At 44.9% G+C, this 20,109-nt stretch overlaps 1 protein-coding gene and 1 long non-coding RNA gene across 3 annotated transcripts in view; one reads left to right on the forward strand and one right to left on the reverse strand.

The window, feature by feature from the left end:
• Positions 1-20,109, forward strand: part of LOC125946690 (uncharacterized) — a 42,752-nt gene that overhangs the window by 8,100 nt on the left and 14,543 nt on the right. The window contains exon 2 of the long non-coding RNA XR_007467783.1: positions 6,439-6,502. This is a non-coding gene — a long non-coding RNA (uncharacterized LOC125946690). The remainder of the gene's footprint in view (positions 1-6,438; positions 6,503-20,109) is intronic.
• LOC119459462 (papilin-like) overlaps positions 10,489-20,109 on the reverse strand; it is a 32,024-nt gene continuing 22,403 nt past the window's right edge. For both annotated transcript variants that reach the window (XM_049670544.1, XM_049670543.1), the window contains exons 4-6: positions 18,595-18,795; positions 14,040-14,219; positions 10,489-11,396 (exon numbers count right to left, since the gene is read on the reverse strand). In XM_049670544.1, the coding sequence (XP_049526501.1) occupies positions 10,789-11,396; positions 14,040-14,219; positions 18,595-18,795 (989 nt within the window). In that variant the 3' untranslated portion in view covers positions 10,489-10,788. The remainder of the gene's footprint in view (positions 11,397-14,039; positions 14,220-18,594; positions 18,796-20,109) is intronic.

Here is a 20,109-nt window from a genome sequence, read left to right on the forward strand (position 1 = left end):
AAGTGAGGGCTGTGCGGTGGCCCTGGGCCCTTGAAGGGTCCAAACTCGCTCGCTTAATAAAGTTTTTCCATCCATCCATAACGAAAGGCCGCGTTTCTAGCGCGTTTCTAACGCGTTTGTGCTAGCGCGTTACGGCCCGTGTAAGAAGCTGGTGTGAGACGCTGTGGCCTCTCCAGCTTACCTTCAACGCGTTTCGAACGCGCTGCCCAAAGCGGTGGCAAGTCAAGTTCAAGTCGAGGAGCGTTTATGAATACGGGGGGTATACTCTCTCAGCAGTCATGTGATGGCGTCGGCAAACGCGGTGCACGTTCCGGCATGTGTAAATGGCTGCGTAAGACGCTGTGGCCGCTCCCCCTTACTAGAGAGTACTGCACGTTTCTAACGCGTTTGTACTAGCGTCCCCTTAAGCGGGAGATCCGATGATTCCCTCCGGAGCTTCGCCCACTCATCATCATTCACCTCGTGGATCTGCTGTCATTTTTTTTCGCATTGTGTTACAGATGCTGCAAACAATCCGTTCTGTATCTGGCTACGAAGCTGCCTTTCTATATTTAGCGCATGGACAGGTGATGCTCTCTTAAAGCAGCAATGTCAGAAAGCGTTTGTTATGTCGAGAAAGAAACGTATTAAACTTCCGGTCCCAATATGCGCTTCCAGTTTTCTCACAAAGTAGAGCCGTAAACGTTATGCTGGAAACTGCTGCTCTAATGTTATATTATATTGTTATGTTATATTATGTTATATTCAGTGGTCTCCACTAAACTGAAATATATAGTGTGCCCTGAAATGTTGCGCAATATTTCTTTGCGTTTATTTGCAAAATCTTCTGATAATAGAAGTCTTACATTTGAGATTTCCCCGAAGGATCTCACCAGCCTATCATCTGCTAGTCTCCGCTAAGTGTTCTATCGTCCTTTTTTTACACTACACATTGGCATGAATGAATATTACTATAGCAGTCGTTTTAGGCAATGTTCCACGAAGCTCCTGAATGTAGTAAATATTTTCACTAGTGGAGAAGCTGAGCGACGGAAAAACATAGATACCTATTTGAGAATGCAACGTTGTGGTAGAGACTAGCCGTGTTTTTTTATGAACTATGCAGGGGATACTACTGGCGCAGTTAATACGGGCGCCATGTGGCGACATGTATGCAAAACTGCATGAGTCGGGAATATTTTCAAATGATTATTACCGAAGACATTTCAAAGGTCGACATTAAACCAAAAAGTAACAGGCCTGCGCGGCACACACAGCACAGTCACAGAGTAAGCTGGTGGAGTGGCTCGAGAGTAGTTTCAATTTCGGCACCACGCACACCAGGGTCTTCGCGACAAAGTCTCTTCGCCTCGTTTTGACGAGAACCATCTGACCTGTCCGCCCGGCGTCGACGCCGGGATGCGGCTTGTAATGCGCTCTGCACAGCAGTCTGCTGGAGCCCGATGTGCCTGGTGGTAGCCGCGCACGTAGCTCTACGATTCGCTTCTTCAGCAGTGATTCAGTACCTTGCGAGGAGACGCCATAACGTGTACCGAAGAGGTATCCAGGATATGTGGCGCACATCTCACATCGGAATCGCGTTGATTGCGCGCCTAGTCTGAATCGCATCTCGTCGTCGGCGCCTGCGCACTGCTGCGTTTGCAGGTACCTTAACTAGATGGCACCACCGTACTGGTGCAGGCTGGGGATCGCGTTTTTTTGTGTGTGTGACTTGCGCGCCTCGTCTGAATCGCATCTCGCCATCCGCGCCTGCGTACGCTGCGTTTGCAGGCGCCTAACCTAGATGGCACCACCATACTGGCTGAGGCTCGGGTACCGCACTGCACGGACCGATTTCTTCAGCCCGGGCCCGGCCCGGGCCCGTTTTTACATTGGGCTGCCCACACGAGGCCGACGAAAAGTTTTGTGGCGAGACCCGGGCCCAGCCAGGGCCCGGATATAATCTACGTTACCCGCCTGGCCCGGCCCGCCACCCCTTTACCTTACGACCGAGCCCGGCCCGAGACCGAAAAAGATCACCGAGCGGCAAAAAATAAAATAAAGCAGGGAACGAAAGGGACTTATTCTTAAGGCACAAATACATGTCATATGCAATTATGAACACCATTTGTGTGGTCTGAACTCAAATACCAGCGCACAAAGTAGTACGAATGACCCTGCCGAGCTGTAGCGCCAGCAGTTTCCAACGGCGCGACCTTGATGCGGCCCAATCCACTTCTATCGCAGCGCCGCAACTGTATTTTTACACGTCGGGCGCCTCAATGCAAAGCATGTATTCCCAAAGCCATACCCAACCGTATTCTAGTACACTCTAGCCGAAGCGCAGCCCCGACTGGTCGTGAGCGCAGCGCGTGGATGGAGTAATCGGAGAAAGAAATCTTCTCGTTCTTCCATGGTGCAGCGTAATGCGCTGCTCCTAGGCGGCCGGTTGAGAACATGCGTGCAATCATGGATGGACGCAGTGCCATATTTCAGCCGCGTGACGAATTTTCTTGTCTTACCAGTCATAGTTTTACCAGTTCGCCTTTGAAGAATCCGCAATTTACGAACGCGCTTACACCGCGCTGAAAGCATTAATTACATTGATTTAGGTAAGGAATTGAATGGCATCCTTTGGTTTAAGGCGACTTTGGTCTTTCTGGAGTTTTACAGTCTGTTCAAACAGCGCAAAAGAAGAAGAAAAGGAAATACACAGGAGTAGTACTGCAAGCTTGCAGCTGCACTGGGGCAACAGGTTTTTCAGAGTCGAGACGCGTGAGGATAACTCGCTGCTCGTTACATGCGCACCACCAGAAAGTCCGAGCCCAGCCCGGGCCCGCGTCAAAAAAACCGAGCACGGCCCGGGCCCGGGTCAAAAGCACATGCCGTGCCCGAACCGGCCCGAGCCTGTGAAAAAACTGCCCTTACCATACCGGGCCGGGGCTCTCGGGTACGCCCGAGCCCGCGCAGTGCTCTACCAAAACGGCTATTGGAATGAGCCCATAACAGCTTCCGCTGTAAGACTATTCTTCTGACATCGCAACTTCCGATACCATGCATATCACCACGTTGGCTGTATGTAGAGGGCCGTCAGCGCGTTGCAGACACCACACCTGGATGGGACATGAGATGCGACCAAAAAAAAAAAAAAATAGCCGTGTAATCGAATCAGTCCCTTAAAAGGGTTACATAGATTTAGCTTGACCTTTCATGTCAGCTTCGCGCAGACCAGTATATGCGCACAGCTGCTAAGCGGAAACGCTAATGAGCGTGCTCAGAATGCTCAAGCCAGCACCGAAAGGTAGAACGTTGCCCCGGTAACAGTAGAGCCGACTGAGTGCCGCGGGACTGTAAGTAGACTTGCCTTCGTCGCCTTTGCATCCAAATGCAATGCGCGTGTCCGCAGACATCCTGCCCCTTCATTCGCGTGCGCTCGCGGCTCGCGTTGACACAGCAACAGCACCTGGGAGGCGCCCTCAACGACCTCGGCACCGATTCCACTTGAGTTCCGCGTAATTTCCTTCGCTATAAATGCAAAATCTTCGAATTTGTTTGCATGATTCACCGTTGACAGCTTTCCTTGTTTTTGTTCCGATAGGTAAGTCGTACCGGGTATTGCTGGCAAAGTGCATTTTGCGGTGCAATATCAATCTACCTTTAAATTTACCGCCCATTCAGCTGAAGTCATTGCTTGCATCATTTGCAAAAAGATGCTCATCAGGAAGGCTAGTGTCCGCGGGCACAGTTAGCATCGTCGTTCGCTCTGTCAAGCAAAAAAAAGCTGCGAAACGCTCACGTCTCCGGAGGCGTAATGCCGCATATTGTAAACAATAATTTGGTATTTAGGCCCTTGACCTCAGCGCTCGCACCAAAGAATTCTCTCTAGACATGGCCAATCAGAAAAATTACCCATATAACAATTTTGCTGCTCTGTCTCTGTCGACGGTCATCCAATCGTCATTGCCTAACTGATAGAGCATCGGAGATGAAAATTTAATACACAAAAACCAAGTTATCAACTAGGACTTTATCAATATTTTAAGGGTGTCCAATTTTGCAACACTTTCGTAATAAAAGGAAAGTGTACTTTTATAACAACATGTTGTTATAAAAGTACACTTTCCTCGGCAGTTTGATTTCCTAAAAACGTAGCCCATTCCACTTAAAAGAATGCACAGAAGCCTAAAGCTTTGATCCCACGTAGCTGAAATCCGCCGGTTTTACCAAATACGTAATTTTGCAGACGTGAATGCAATTCAAACTTATCAATGGGTACTTAGAGGAGTGAAATGTTTGGACTCAAACGGCCATTCAGTTACGCCGCGCCGAGCGCGTGAGCACCAAGAGAGGACGCCACATAGCGCACGGGTTTTGTGTGTCGCTTTTTTGTGTAGGCAGTACTCTTCTCTCTGCCAGACGAGCACGGAATCACAAAATCTCGGCACAGGGGTCTTGCATGCGTGTAGATCTCGGAACATTATAGCTGCTGCACGGTGCCAACGGTGAACGTGTGAAGGCCGCTGCAGTGGGCACATAATTTTTATTCGATTAGCTTTCCTAGCCTACTATTACAACATTTCTGTGCAGTTATCTAACCTCGATCAAATCACCAGAAAAATCACGCGCCAATCAACTGCTGTGAAGGTAGACTAGCAGCGAAGCAGTTTAGCACGCGACATAGAGGTGACACAGATGAAAGGTATGAGCAAATTTATTTCTCTTGAGCGGCAATGGCGAATATCCCGAAGAAAGATACACGCACAAACACTTTTATTTTTATCTGCGGCATACATTCTCGTGAAAGACTGCCGCCCCCTCGGGGAGCCGGAGGAAACAAGGCAAGCGCAAAGGGACTGGCACCCTAAGGAAAGTAGAGACGCGCGATGGGAGCGCCACTCGCGGAGAGCGGCAGGAAACTAGGCACGCAAGTGATTGGTACTAAGTGATTGGAATGACGACAAAAAGAGGGTGGTGCGAGCGTACAGATGACCGACGCGGGTCGCACAGCGCCGAATCTTTGAGAAACCCTTATCATTTACGCGAGGGTCTACTTTTCTTGAAAATGGTTCTCATTTATTACTTATCTACTGAAAATGCGTATCCAGCTGATGAGACGTATAAGATTTGGCAGGACTCAAGCGATTTTGCATGAAATTCGGCAGCTGAGTTTTTCCACACGCAGATCTGTTGACATACGCTAAAATGCATAGAGTCCTAGCCATAGAGAGCTTCGCTGTGAAAAAAAATGCATGTACAAAAGGTATTAATGCGACAGCGTTAAGGGCCCTGTGTCGCAAAAATACAGCGTCGGCGTCGGTGTTGGCGTGGATGTCGGTGTCCGTGGCGGAGAAAAACATCCCCAACCACCCCGACCGCGCCGGCCTTCCGCGTGGTGCAAGGTGTTAGCGAAGGAGAAAATCATCCCGAATTACCCCGACCGCCCAGGCCCGCCACGTGGTGCAAGGTTCTGATGAAGAAAAATGTAATTTCTCACAATGAAATCCATCGGAAAAACGCTAAAGTACAACTTAACCACATCCTGCATCTGATTGCAATTTGAATGTCTGAGAAAACATAACTCTGCTACGAGGCCACTGAAACACAAACCCCTTTTCTAGCATTTCTACCATACCAACATCAGCGCGCTTAGGTAGGTTACTTGCGAAAACCATATCCAGATGGCGCTCGCATCCTCGGCAGGTCAAATTGGGACTTCGCCTGCCTGATGGGTTTTGGACACGCGCGCGCGTCGGGGCAATAGTAAACTGTTCATAAAATAATAAAAAAGCGGCAGTGGCTTAGCTCGGCTATGCCAGGATATACGTAGCGTTAGCAAAGGTTCAGCTGATTATTCTTAGCTTTCCTGGTTGTCTCTAATGGGTTTTATAGGAGCGCGGGGCTTTGGGCATGCAAACTGTAATAAATTAATAAAAACAAGAGAGGTCCTAGGGCCTTCACTTTTCAATATAAGACAACTTATATTACACCTGGAGAAACGTCTTCCCAGCAATGCATTTCTGTTAAAAAGTGAAGCCAACTTTAAGGGAATCGGTGTAAGCTTGGTCTTTTTAAGCTGGCTTTCCCACGTTCTGTGTTGCAGTTAAACCCACTGAAAGGAAAATTAGATGCGAACGGGGCCCGATAACGCTATTGATTTGCACTCCAAAACGCGAAGCTTATGAGTCCTCCAATTATTTTCTGACCTGGTTGCATCAACAAAGCAGCACAATGATCTGCGTATCAGAGCATGGACGCGAGCCTTAAAATCGAACAGAGGACACTAACTAGGGTGCGTGGTCATCACGTCACCATGCGCATGCTGTGGACATTCATTCCTTATCATGCCTCTATGATCAGGCAAGTGTCTTCTTTGCGCTATCAGTATATATTCGTCGTCATGCCTTCGTTCCATACCTTCGTCGTGACGCCATTGTGGTCGTTTCATTTCTTTCATTTCAGATTGGTCATCCGATTCTCGTTTCGCCATCATCACCAGTTGTGGCCGCGCCATCGTCATAATACAGTCAGCCTAATTCATTTATCCTCGTTCCTTCGCTGTCACGCTGTCTTCGTTATACCATTATCATTTCAGAATCGTAATCCGAATGTCGTCATGTCATCCTCGTCATATCGCAATCGCGGTTCCACCTGCGCCATGCCTTCTTCATTACATTGTCATTACTACATAGTCGCCATACCATCGTGGTCATGGCCGAGCCTGTCGAGGAAATGTCACAGTAAATCGGGCCGATTCTAGAGAAAGTGTATCTTGCACATGCACGAAGTAACGGATATCGCATAGTAAGGTACGTAATATCTTCAGCAGCAAAATTTGTAGGTACATTGCTTCACTGAAATGATATCTCAAAAACGCCATTACACATTCTAAATAGAGTTGTCTTCAGCAATACGGCGTGTCACTACATTGCTTCAATGTTTACCGCATCACTGTCGACAGTGATCGCGAGATACGTTATCCGTAATTTTAAAGCGAATCTCTGGCTTCTTACCTTCCAGGGTTTAGCGTTGCTGCCTTTTTGCGGGGACGTATTTTCGAATTATCACTTCCCCGATATAATCGCCCAGCTCATCCGGTTTTGCTCGACCAGCCAATAACATGCATGCGCTTTGTCCCAGAATACGTCCACTGGTCGCACCACGCAGTTCTTCAGTGGGTAGCTATCTCAGCCGATGTATTTGTCGATATATATATACAAAAGTTATATAGGCATCGAATGAAAGTACCAGCGAACGGAGTGATGTAAACCTTGTATGCTGGCCAAGCTTTTTGTCCTGCATTAAAAAAAGTTCTACTTAATACCTGAACATATAAATTCGGCTCACATGCATCTGTAACGCACACTGATCTGTCAATAGAAGGCTAGTTTATATTCAAGGGCTTCTTCGATTTACATTATTTTATTGCGATAGCAATTATATGGACACTTCAACCGGATTTCTGCCATCGGCGTCGCCGTCGTCGTCGCCATGAGGTTCCGTATAGATAAAATCTTCGCCGCGCGCCGTATGCCCGAGCGGAAGCGTGCGGGGACGCGCGCTATCACGGAGAGCGAACGCACTCAATCTCCCACGCGCAAGCAAGGAAGCGGGAAGCCAGCGCCGGAGGGAGCAAGGGGGGCGGGGGGGGGGGGGGGCGCACTTCTACTCTGCCAACAACCATGCTCGTCGCTCGCCCGCTCCATCTCTTATCTCCGCACGGCTCTGACCTTTATATGCGCTGTGCATTCGCCCCTCAGTTTCCGTTGAAGCGATAGACCGCACGTACCTTTGCCCGCTGCGGCTTATGCGCTTGCTGCCAGCGTTTTGACAGTCGTTGTCTGCAGTCATTCAGTGTGATCTATTCATGTTTGTTTGTGCGCGCTCACACTAGGCTTGTTCATTCAGTTAGTAATAGTCGGGCGACATTTTCCAACGCACGCTACACATGCAATGCTGCCCGGATCGGCAGTGCAGCGCTACAGGTGTGTCCCTTCGCACGCGCGCTGCCCACGGGAAGCGCTTCTCATCAACACCACCGTTTCACACGCGCCTTCTCTTGGTCATCGAGTCTCTCTTCATGTCGATCTACTTACGCCGCAGCACACCTGCTTACTTAATCAGCTCATGTTTACTACAATTCATATTGCTACCAAAGCCGCTCACCTTACTTCGTATGACATTGCTGTGTTGCTATCGCATTCATTGCTTCGCCCTTAGAGCGAAACTGTGACATTTTTTTTGTTTCACTTAACCCCTCAGAATCCACCACTAAGTGTGTCCTTCTTGCCTAATCCTCCAAAAATGGGCATGTCCCACTATGTTCCTTGGTAACAATTCGACATATAATGTCGTCTGACTAATACCTCTGAAGCACACCTATCGTTACTCAAACAATTGATAGTTGATGGATTCTTTGATTTACTTTACATTCTGTATTTTAGCTATTTGGTGTGTGTCATTTGGGGTGCGCACGTGCATAGAAAGTCGTCCAGAATTGGTATGACCCATTATTACACAAGTTGTAGAGAATCTATTAAGGTTGCTTGATACGTATCCGATTTTTCTATTCATTCGCCATTCATCACCACTCTTTTCTCGGCGAGCACCATACATCGCCTTCGTCCTTGAGGTATGGCTGCGTGCACGTCCCACACTGTGCGTGCGCTTAATTTGAAATTTTTATTTCGGCATAACATTGAAGGGATGTAGTGCATATACATAGAAAATTGCATGAGAATAATGCTGAGAGCTTTGTGGTAGGTAAACGCAAAAATCTCATTAGTTTATACAGTGCATAGCAATAAAGAAACCAGCATTGTACTTTTCGCCATTATTAGCAAAACACTTAATTAGGGCTTCGCGAAAGCTTCGTTTCACCTATATCTCAACATGGGCGTTGGATCGGCAAAATTTGATTTCTTGAAAGAATAGAGCATGTGTACCTTTATACACATTGTTTCAAGCTGTAATATTGCAACGACGAATTTGGCGATGTCCGGAAGGTAGTGGTTCCGTTTCTCGTTGTCTTACCTTCACCTCCACCGCATTGTTAAGCTGACGAGAGGGCTTTAATGGCACACTAAAGGCAAATACCAAGTCGACTTGGACTGCTTAAATACCTCTCCAGAAACATCGCAGCGCTTGTTTCGTTGAAAGAAAGTACTTATTTTACGAGAAAATTGCATCCGAACGGTCCGAATACCTTTATGGCATATAAAATCTCCCGCCACGCAAACCGTGGAGTGGTGACCTTGCATAATCCATCACCGCCCTTTGCTGCCGTCAGTGAGTAAAACAGCGCCTGACAGACGGCACTACGATGCGCCGTCGAAACTACTTTCGGTCAAGTGGCGTGGATCGTTCGGGCATCCCGCGACATCACATGGACGTGGAATTCGCTGCTACTTACCTTTTCTGCCAGTTTCGCGAGCCAGGAAAACCAGCGCAGCACTACGCAATAGCGAAACTATTGAAACACGAAAGCGCGGGCGGCGTTGAGTCGAAAGAAAACAAAACGTTTCGACCGGCCGCGTCGTTGACACCGGTGTAATGTCAACGAGCTCTTTTTTCTAAAAATAAAAGATATCGGGTCATGTAGTATTTTCATTGGCCTTATTACGATACAATGACGCTTTTATAGCGAGTGGTTGAATACAAGTGACATAATTTAAATGAGGAGTGCCTTCGTCATCAGGCAAGTACTTGAATGTCATGGGGGAGTCTCTAATCGTGTCTCTGTTCTGGATGAAAGCCTCAGTTCTGGATACAATTGACGCCTTAGAGCTACTTGAACACTAATCCATCCCTTTAGCTTGACTTAGGTATTTGCCTTTAGTGCCCCTTTTATTACAAAAGGGGTGATGGCAACACTGGACAGGCGAAAGAATGAAAAGAATGTTCATTTTGGACCACCCGATTTACTTCCTCCTTCACACACACAATGTAAGCATATATTTTTAGTGAACTGACAGTCAGTAACTAAACGTCAATATGTTTGTCCTTAGTGTGGAGTGTTTGTTGAATGCGGGAGTTCATTTCTCACTGTTTCATTGATGCTTTACACAGACCCGCCGTGGTGGCTCACTCAGTTAAGGCGTTGGGCTGATGAGCACGAGCTCGCGGGATCGAATCCCGGCCGAGGCGGCCGCATTTCGATGGAGGCGAAATGCAAAAACGCCCGTGCGCTTGCATTGTAGTGCACGTTAAAGAACCCCAGGTGGTCAAAATTAATCCGGAGCCCTCCACTACGGCGTGCCTCATAATCAGAACTGGTTTTGGCAAGTAAAACCCCAGAAAGATGCTTAACACAGGCTGTGGTTGTTGTAGTACCTTAATATTTTGCATATTTCCTCCACAGATCATCTCCGAAATATATTACTGCATCATTGTAGATTTACGTATATACCAGCACATAACCCTTCTTACGTAGCCTTGGACAAGTGCAATAAATTGACAAAAATGCCAGAGTGCCTCCAAAACCCGCCATGAAGCGCACGAATACACAACATAGATTTCTCGTGAAATATTTTATTGTTTTTTTTTTCGTGATAACTGCAAGGCTTTTCGTTACTCGATACGTAACGAAAAGAGCGATAATCTATACTCTTAATGGACTGCACTGCCTTTGGCAATTGTAATAGAGCTTCAGTGAGCATACATCAAAGCAAAAATAATAAATTTTTGCTTATATATATATATATATATATATATATATATACTTCTTTTTTCCACGCCCTTTCCACAAAATCGATTACAAATACTGAACAGAGAAGCATTAAATGTCTCCGCATAGCCTCTAAAGATAGAGAACTATTTCAGCCCTGGCAACGCATGTGCTTGCCCTTTGATTCCGTTAACATCGTTCGTTATATTACCTGACTGGGCACCCATTCCAGTCTCCTGCATAGTATCCTCAGACCCAGTATCAGTTTTCACACGCTTCACCACAGCGAGTATAATTACCGGATGATGACTGCCACTTTCCGAGCTATCTGGCCCGGATGCAGCATGAGGCGCTCCACCTGCGTTTCCAGGAATTGCAGGTAAAGCAGCGGGAAGTCTCTGTCCGTGCCCAGCCGTCTGATGTGGAGGTTCAACTATGACGGGCAGTGACCCTATAGTGTTTGCTCCCGGCCCAGTTGGTCCTACTACATCGGGTGTCACTCCTGGGAAAGCAGATGTTAATACTGGTAAGCTAGGCACATTCGCTACTGGGCCAGGTAGTTGTACTGGGGACCCTTGTGTCGCTCCTTCTGGAATGAGTGTCTCTCCTGGTAACCCAGATCCAGATAAAGGCAGGCCGGGCGGAGTCCCTGCAGGGCCTGCCACTAACACAGGTATTAATCCTTGTTTCACATCATTCTTCTCATCTTCCATTCGCTTGTACTCTCTACTGCATGATTCCCTTGCATTTTCCGCTAAAACAGGCAGAGAAGCAGATAAAAATGTAAAATAAGGCCCTTGTGTTGCAATGTATCATATTGCTCACAAACGATCAGAATATATCTGTTTGCAGTCAAGACTTGTGTATCTATTCCTACGGTGTAACGAATGTTTCCTCAGAGCCATTTATTAAATATTTCGTGCAGACTAACACATTACGTATAAAAAACGCCACTAAGTTTCATATACGTCTTTTTAACATAGACAAGGGCATCATTTCATATCACTAACTTACAAAAGGTACCAATTTTCGTATTTCACTTGAAATTTCTATACTGCCCACAATAAAGAATACTAAACTCCAAACGCCAGGTCGTTGTGTGGTTTGGTAATGAGCCATTCGTTGTGTTAGGGAAAACATGAAACAGAAACAACATTCAAGTTTAAAAGGAGACAGCGCCTGGAAGAAGGAACCACGGTTTGCAATTGAATTTCTGGTCAGTGCTTCTAGGGCTGTCTTTTTGGCTCGAAGTCCCGCATGATCAAATGCGATGAGCTCTTCAGAAAAAAGTTCTTGAAACACAATATTTTCGTAAAAGTGATAACTCTTCTTGAGAGTACAACCCAGTGGTCCTTCCGGGCGTCTTGCCAGGCCTGCTGCAATGAACGCATCTCCCCATTTCTTTACGCAGCCTTTATTTCAGTTCTGTGGGACAAAGCTTTCCCCTTGTTGCAAGATCTACCAATCAAATCGCCAAGTATTGTAACCAAAGAACATGGCATGAAAACGCACCAGCATCCAATGTAGCCAAAAGAGGTTTTTTTCTGCTTTTCCACACTACTTTCACCCGGTTACAAAGTTCTGAAACATAGGTGAAGCTTTCTCATCTGGTATTTGCAAACCTTGCATGAACTAGCTTAATCCTTTGTGTCTGTGGAGCAATAAACGGTGAAAGGAATTCTTTCTCCAACTAAAGACGAGCGTTCAAAACGGAGAACAGTGTCCGCGCTACACTTTCGGTGGTAATTCGTTTCATTTTTTTTAGATTTGTGCAAGTAAAAGATCGTCGGTGAAAGACACACTAAACTACGTTACACCCGCTGTATGTTTGGAGTTTTATATCATAACCTTTATGCAGATCTCACCATTACTTCGGCACTCTAGTTATTAATGTCTAAATTCAAATATTGTACAATATTGACACACACAGCTTTTCAGAACAGTAATGTGAACTGTGGTTAAACAATTAGGCGAATATTAAATGCTTCCCAAGTCCTGATTATCTGCAAGTTCAATTAGGGCTGACTATAGAATAACTCGTATTTTTTCCACACAATTGGTTGCAAGAAAACTGAAAAAACGTTCACTCAATTTACACTGTTTAAGTATGTAGACGAAATGAGAAATACTTACCTAGCCAAATAAGGTAGGTAAGCAGGATAGAAAGCTCAGCGTACAATTTTAACAATTTTTTCACGAAATTCAACGTCGGCGTGCAAGTTTCTCAGCATACAATTTTAACAATTTTTTCCCGAAATTCAACATCGGCGTGCAAGTTTGACATCACAAATTTCAGAAATTGTGTTCTGAATAAACGAAGTTTTTATGAGAACATCCTAAAACTAAGTAGATAGAGACTTATCAGCCTTTAAATTCAAGGCAAATGCTAACCGTATGAACAATTAGTGCTGTATGGTTTAGGTGGTGTGGTCACCAATGTTTTATGTCAGTGTTTTGATAAATTAGCCACCTCAAACAGGGCTATTTCATACACCAGGATTAACGTAATGCTATGAACTGTTTAGTGGACATTTGCTCCCATGGCATCCCCATTTTTGTCGTAATTGGCTTCTTCGTGACATATATTGTCCTTCTCGTGGTGCAGGGATAGGGGCGGGGTCCTTATTAAATAGACATTCTGATACTGGCTGCTTTGTTTTAATATTTAAAGCAACAACCTAACCAGGTATTAGACCATAAAAAATGAAATGTGTGAACCGTGCATACTATAATGACGGGTCGAGCACTGCGAGGGACGTACGAGCTGCACTGGCATAAAAAATACGTTTTCTTTGTAATAAATAGAGAGAGAAAAAATGAAAGGACACACCGTGTACGCCATTAAGGAGTGTTGTCGAATATTTTTGAGACGCACAAAAAGGCTGTTAAATGTATATAAATTTCTTTCAAGCCCTCACTTTTACCAGTTACCTTTAGATAAACAACCATCTTTGTCTGCAAGTTTCTCACTAGGGCAACGGCAGTTAGGTGTAATTTGACATCAGTGCTTACAAAAAGAAGAAAAAGATTATTTCCAGTGCTTGGTATGTGGGTATACCCATGTGGCCAATCACACAGTTGCTTTTCTGCCTTAGTTGTTAGCATTAGGTTGATTGTGCCGTGCGAATGTTTTAAAACATTGTTAGGTTATCTGACGTACATATTCTTACCGTTTCGCATCAACCCGCGGGACACAGGCAAGCGCGGGACGCGGCAAGCGAACTGAAACTTAGTTTGGTAACTCTCGTTGGTTTTATTTCTTTGCCGCGCTTCAGCTCAACCGAACTTCCGAAGTAATAGTGAATGAGGGTGTTAGGCCACGACTGTGGCGTAGTATACTTGAATACCGTCATAAGGTATGCGAAAGTAATGTGTACAAAATCATTGTAAAACTCACCACTGCATCTCCTCATGCATTTTTCGCACAGTAGAAAGCTATTGGGGGTACTTGGGCACAACCCTCGTGGCAACTGATGGCAAGTATTATTTATGGGATTGAAGAACCACCATCTCAAAAGTCGATTGCATGGCTTTGGCTCTGGATTTACGCTGCAAACAAGTTTTCTTCTTTCTTCAGCTGTGAAGTTGCAGGTGAAAACTGTTAGCGGAATTTGAATATATGGTGTGAACAAAGAAAGAAAAGGCGCAGTTTCGCCCGAATGGCGAAGCATCAATTACGATAGAAAATTTACCAGTAGAGAGCTATACAAAGTAAGATTAGTAGTTTTATCGGCTGCATAAACTTAGGCATATTCGCTAACTTACTGAATTATCAAGCATGGTGCCAGCGCGGACACGCAAACATTATTAGATCACACTCGATGACCGCAGACAGCGACTGTCAGAACGCTGGCGTGAGCATGCGCACTAGCAGCAGCGACCAATGGTTCTATCGGTCTAGCGGTCTATCGCTTCAAAGGAAACTGAGCGGCGAAAACAGAGAGCATACAAAGGTAAGAGCCGTTTGGAGATCGCTTTCAAAATACGGTGCGCGCGACAGTCCTAAGCCGCGCAATGCATAAGTACGCAGTTGCTGGCAGAGTAGAAGCCGCGCCCCCACCCTCCTGCGCTCGCTGCCTTCCCGCTTTCCTCCTTTCGCTTGGGAGCTTGAGTCTCAAGTTTCCCTTGCGCGGGGTCGCAAGATACGCATTTGGTGCCGCAGCTAAACGTCGCCTCCCCTCACTCCATTCCATCCCCCCACGGCCTTTCGCACGACGGAAGATGTCGTGTTTGCTCTCCGCTGTGCATTCGCTCCGTCAGCGCGCGCGTCCCTCGCGCGCTTTCACTCGCGCATACAGCATACGGCGCGCGGCAATAATTTATCGCCGTTAGACTTTATAAGGAACCTCACGGCTACGACGACTATGACGGTGACGGCGGCGGCAGAAATGCGCTTTGAATGTCCATATAATTGCTATCACAATAAAAAAGCGAGATTCCCAATGGTTCCGCGGTAGTGAAATCTGACATTGGGAAATGTTTCTCACAGAAGTGTACGCGCTATACCTGCTGCTCATTTGATTCAATGTTGGTGACCTGTTAGGTTTACTGCAGTAGCTGTTTTTATGAGGTCTCTCGCACAGTTACGTTTCACGAAAACTACGCTATTCCGCGACATCGCTCAGTACACGGACTACATATATAACGAGTCGCCATATATACATATAGCCGTCTGTTCTATCCCAGCAGATATGTCGGTTGCCATCACTGTTATCTATGGAAGTAGCAACAAATAGTAAATATTATTTTACTCAAACAAGTTTAGGCGTTAAAGCACGTATGGTTCGTTTAGGAAAACAATTTCATTTGTTGGGCCCCTTCTGCTGTTTTAAAGCGAATAGCTTCCTTTGGTTTCTTCGCCTATTTTCGCACTTGAATGAGTGCATCTGTCACAGAGCGCCAACTAGCTCTTTGACAGGTATGTGCTGTCTGACGTGAGCCTTGGGGAGTTGGAAAATTTAGGTAATATTGTTGGCGGGACCGTTGTGCCACGTTTATCCGCGGCAATATGTCAGAAAAATGATAAAGTGCGACTTCACCAGTCGGCGTCAGATTCGCCGTCGTGTTGTTGACCATTTGGCGTCGGATTGTAATTTGAATGTACGAGAAAACCTAAACCTGATACGAAAAAAATCAAACACAAACCCCTTTTCCAGCATTTCTACCAGACCTACAGCCGCGTGCACGGCTACTTGCGAAAATAATATCCAGATGGTGCTCGCATCCTCGGCAGGTTAAATTGGGACTTCACCTGCTAATGCGTTTTGGACACGCGCGTGCGTCTGAGCAATAGCAAACAATTATAAAATAATAAAAATGGTGCTAGGGCCTTCAAATTTTGATATGAGACCACTTATATTGCCCCTGAAAAAAACGTCCTTCCAGCAATGCATTTCTATTTAAAAATGAAGCCGACTTTAAAGGATCGGTGTAAGCTTGGTCTTTGTAAGTTGGCTTTCCCACGCTCAGTGTTGCAGTGAATGAAGCCTACTTGCCAGATGCGAGCGATGCGAAGCTGACAGGTTCCAATAACGCTATCGCGTTCTACTCTTAAAGGCGAAGCTTAAGCGTCATCCAATTTTATTGTTGCCTTATTCTCCCTGTTCCAGAAATATGCTGTGATTGTATAATAGACGTTCCAGTGATCTACTTGTACACCTATTCAATACTGCTTTGGAATCGTACTTTCATACAAACCTATTTGAATGGACAGCCGTAGCTTCTGCGGTAAACAAGTTTGATTCCGAAATATATAGACAATTTATTTTGATGAATCCTGGGTTTGAAATAACCTAATGGTATTGTGCTCTGTAGTATTTTATGGTGATAGCTATTATATATATATATCTATATATAACTATATATATATATATATATATATATATAACTATTATATATATATATATATATATACATACAGGGTGCTTCAGCGAACACTTTCAACATTTATTTAAGGTTGCCTGTGGCAGATAGCCCGATTCTAGTTAATGCGCTGGCCTCCTCGAAGAGGCGGACATTACTTGCACAAGAAATTGAAATGCATAATCAACTCTTTATTAAAAATTCACTAATTAAGTTTTTAACTAATTACCTGAAGGCCCATATTGCAATTTACAAGTTGTAGCCGCGGAGTTCGCAAGGCGGATCCATTTGGAATGAATTCTCGGGATGACACCAGTTTCGAGATATCAATTCCCGAACTTTGCGGAGAAATGCATTGGCGTTTCAGTTAATTTTGTGCTTCAATGCATAAAGCGACGTTTTGTTAAGAACTTAACTGGAACGCCAATGCATTTCTCTGCAAAGTTTGGGAATTCATATCTCGAAACTGGTGTTATCCCAAGAATTCGTTCCAAGTGCATCCGCCATGCGAACTCCACAGCTACAATTTGTAAATTGCAACATGGGCCATCAGGTAATTAGTTACAAACGTAATTAGTGAATTTATGTTAATTATTCGATTACGCATTTCAATTTCTTGTGCAAGTAATGTCCGCCTCTTTGAGTAGACCAGCTCGTGAACTAGAATTGTGCTATCTGCCACCGGCCACCTTTAAGAATTTTGGAAAGTGTTCGCTGAAACACCCTGTATATATATATATATATATATATATATATATATATATATATGCACTCCATGTACATTACACTCCATGTACATTTCTGCCATCGTCACCGTCACGGTGCTGTTCCGTATAAAGTTGAACTGCGACAGCATACTGTTTGTGCAAGTGAAAACGTGCGAGGGCAGCCGAGCACGATGGTTTGACCTCATATGCGCAATGTACGAAGGCGGGGAGGAAGCTCGCCATCCATAGCGCGCAAGGCAACTGGGCGAGGTGGATGAGAGGGGGGAGGGCGGTCGTTCTATTCCGGTGGAGGCTGCGTATTGCGCGGCGGCGCTCGGCGGAGTGTGCCCTGTTTTACAAGCGACCGGCGATGAGGACAGTGTCTCGGTGCTCCAAAGTTTGATAGCTTCGTGTGCGTTGTGTTCTCACCGATTAGTTCGCTGTTGAAGCGAGAGACAGGAATAAGATCAATGCGCTTGCTGCGGCAGACGCACTACCTCACGCCAGTGTCTTTACAGCGATTGTCCGTGGAAATAAAAGATGTTTGCCTGTGCGCGAGTGGCATCATCATATTTAATTTATATAGTAAGCTAATGTTCACGATTTATGCGTCCTTATAAAACTGATATATTTACTTCATATACCTGTCTAATAATTTTCTCTCGCAATCGAAGCTTTGCTTTTTGGCCGAAAGTGAGAGTTTATTCTTCATATTTTAATGTAACGTTAACGTAATAGCGTCGTGCTCTTGCTTGTCAAATTTTTATTCGGTGCACTGGATTTTGCGGTTCAATGAACAGCAAATTTTCAGTGAGAGGTTATTGTTTCCCGAAATGGCTGCAATTCTGTTGCACTGAATACCCCAGTTCCACCACTGCACTAAGTATCGGTAAATGTATTTTTCCTAGCATGCATCTGTAAGCTTAACCCTTCGGCACTGGTATATTATTGCGTGACTACATTGCTCTTTAAAATAATTTGCCTGACAACTCTGACCCACGTCATTGTGTTTCATGGCATGAATCCAAAACGTGCTCGAAAAAAACTTATTTTGTAGAAGCTCTTGCAGCATCAAACACGACAGTTCTTTCTTGTCACAATTCGTGAAAATTTTAGTAGGGAAACGTCATCGGCACCGAATTGACCAGGCCAATCAGACATTACACCACTTTTGAGTGAGGCGAGCTTGCAGAAAATGGGCAACTAAGGCACATTTTCTTTGTTTATATGTGCCGGATAAGTTATTGCAATATATATATATATATATATATATATATATATATATATATATATATATATATATATACAGTTATTTACTTGCAGATTTCATTAAAATATCAGTGCAATATTTCACGCATCTAATATATTTTCATATATACTCACGTTCACACCGCTCTAGACATTTTTTTTCTGTCCAGAAGCGGTTGCTGTTTCCCCGACAACCTCCATACTTGAACATCTTGCATTCATGATACTTATTGTCATGATACCAATAGCTCACATTTGCATTGCAGGGTCCACGATCCCATGGCTTGGAACACATTTCTGGCTGAATAGGGGCTTGTTTGGTTTTCGCATCCTGAGCTGAAAAAAAATTATACAACTAGGTTTACAGCTATTTTAATCTTAATTGATGCGCATTATCGTTGGAGCTTTGATACTTACACACAATTACTAATAGCGGCACCGCATGCTAAAAGGCATGTGAAATGTGCGTTAAAATTGCCTATACATCAATTAAGGGCAAGAAACAGAGAATTTGAAGCGCTCGTTTTTTTTCAGAACTTGAGAAAAAAATGTAAAATTAAATGTTTTGGGTAATTGTATTAGGAAAATATTAAAGAAACAACTATGAGAGCTGAATAATATACAACTTGCTGCAAGTTGGAGCCGAACCAAGATATTTCGCATTGTGCAAGAGCTGCTTATCTCCATTAGGCTACAGCAGAACCTATCCTGCGGCACAATCTCCTCTGAATGGGCACAATATTGTCACGTGGTGGTGTCGGTGAAGAAAACAGTCGCAAAACTGTGAATGACGAAACGGACTTTTTATTGGGCAAACCTGTGCCCACAAAGGCAAGTTGCACTCGTAGCCCAAAGATAGCGGCGAGAACAGTCAGCGATCGTCGAAATCTGATCAGCGGCGAAACGCGTCGGCTTTTATACATCAGTTATCGAAGATCCCAGATTAATCCCTTGTGGCATGTGGCCACCAGGGATTAATCTGGTGGCCACATGCTTTCGGTGGCATGTGGCCTTCCTTTCCTGCAGTGGATCATGTTTCGCTGCTTAGGAGATGGAGGACTTATTTCTGAATATTTTCGGAAAGTTCTGCCTGTGCGTATCTTCTTGAGGCCGCCAAGTTTCATGGAGAGCATTCTGCTCATCGGTGTTTTATTATGCAAGCAGTGATTGCATGACTTTATTTTTGAATGTGCGATGAATATGAATGTGTGGCCTACTCCTCTCTTGCATTTTACAGCTGTGGTTTTTACGTGCTCACTTCCCTGGTCGATTTGATGTCCACCCGTATCCGCCGCTGTTCGTTGCAACAGTCCGAAGATTTTTTATGAGAAAATTTACAAAAAACAAAAAGTAAGGGCAATCTCTTATAGTGCTCATAATTCTGCTGTTTTCATAGTTCGCGCTCGGGTGTCGTGTTTTGTTTTCTTGCGTAAGTCATGTGCCTTCATCGCTTTGCGCAATGGTTTAATTTTGTCTAACGCACTGTAGAATTTCACTTAATTAGATTCTTTATTGTGCCCCGCGGATTCGTACATACTACAAAAAAACCAGTTATTCCAAGTGTCTATATCTCAGCCATCCTGCCTATTCATTATAGCTGAGAAAACCTATCCTCTGGAGTGTGGTGTGGTATGCAGATAACAGCTGCCA

The sequence above is a fragment of the Dermacentor silvarum genome, chromosome 7 (assembly GCF_013339745.2).
Source record: "Dermacentor silvarum isolate Dsil-2018 chromosome 7, BIME_Dsil_1.4, whole genome shotgun sequence".
NCBI lineage: Eukaryota > Metazoa > Arthropoda > Arachnida > Ixodida > Ixodidae > Dermacentor > Dermacentor silvarum.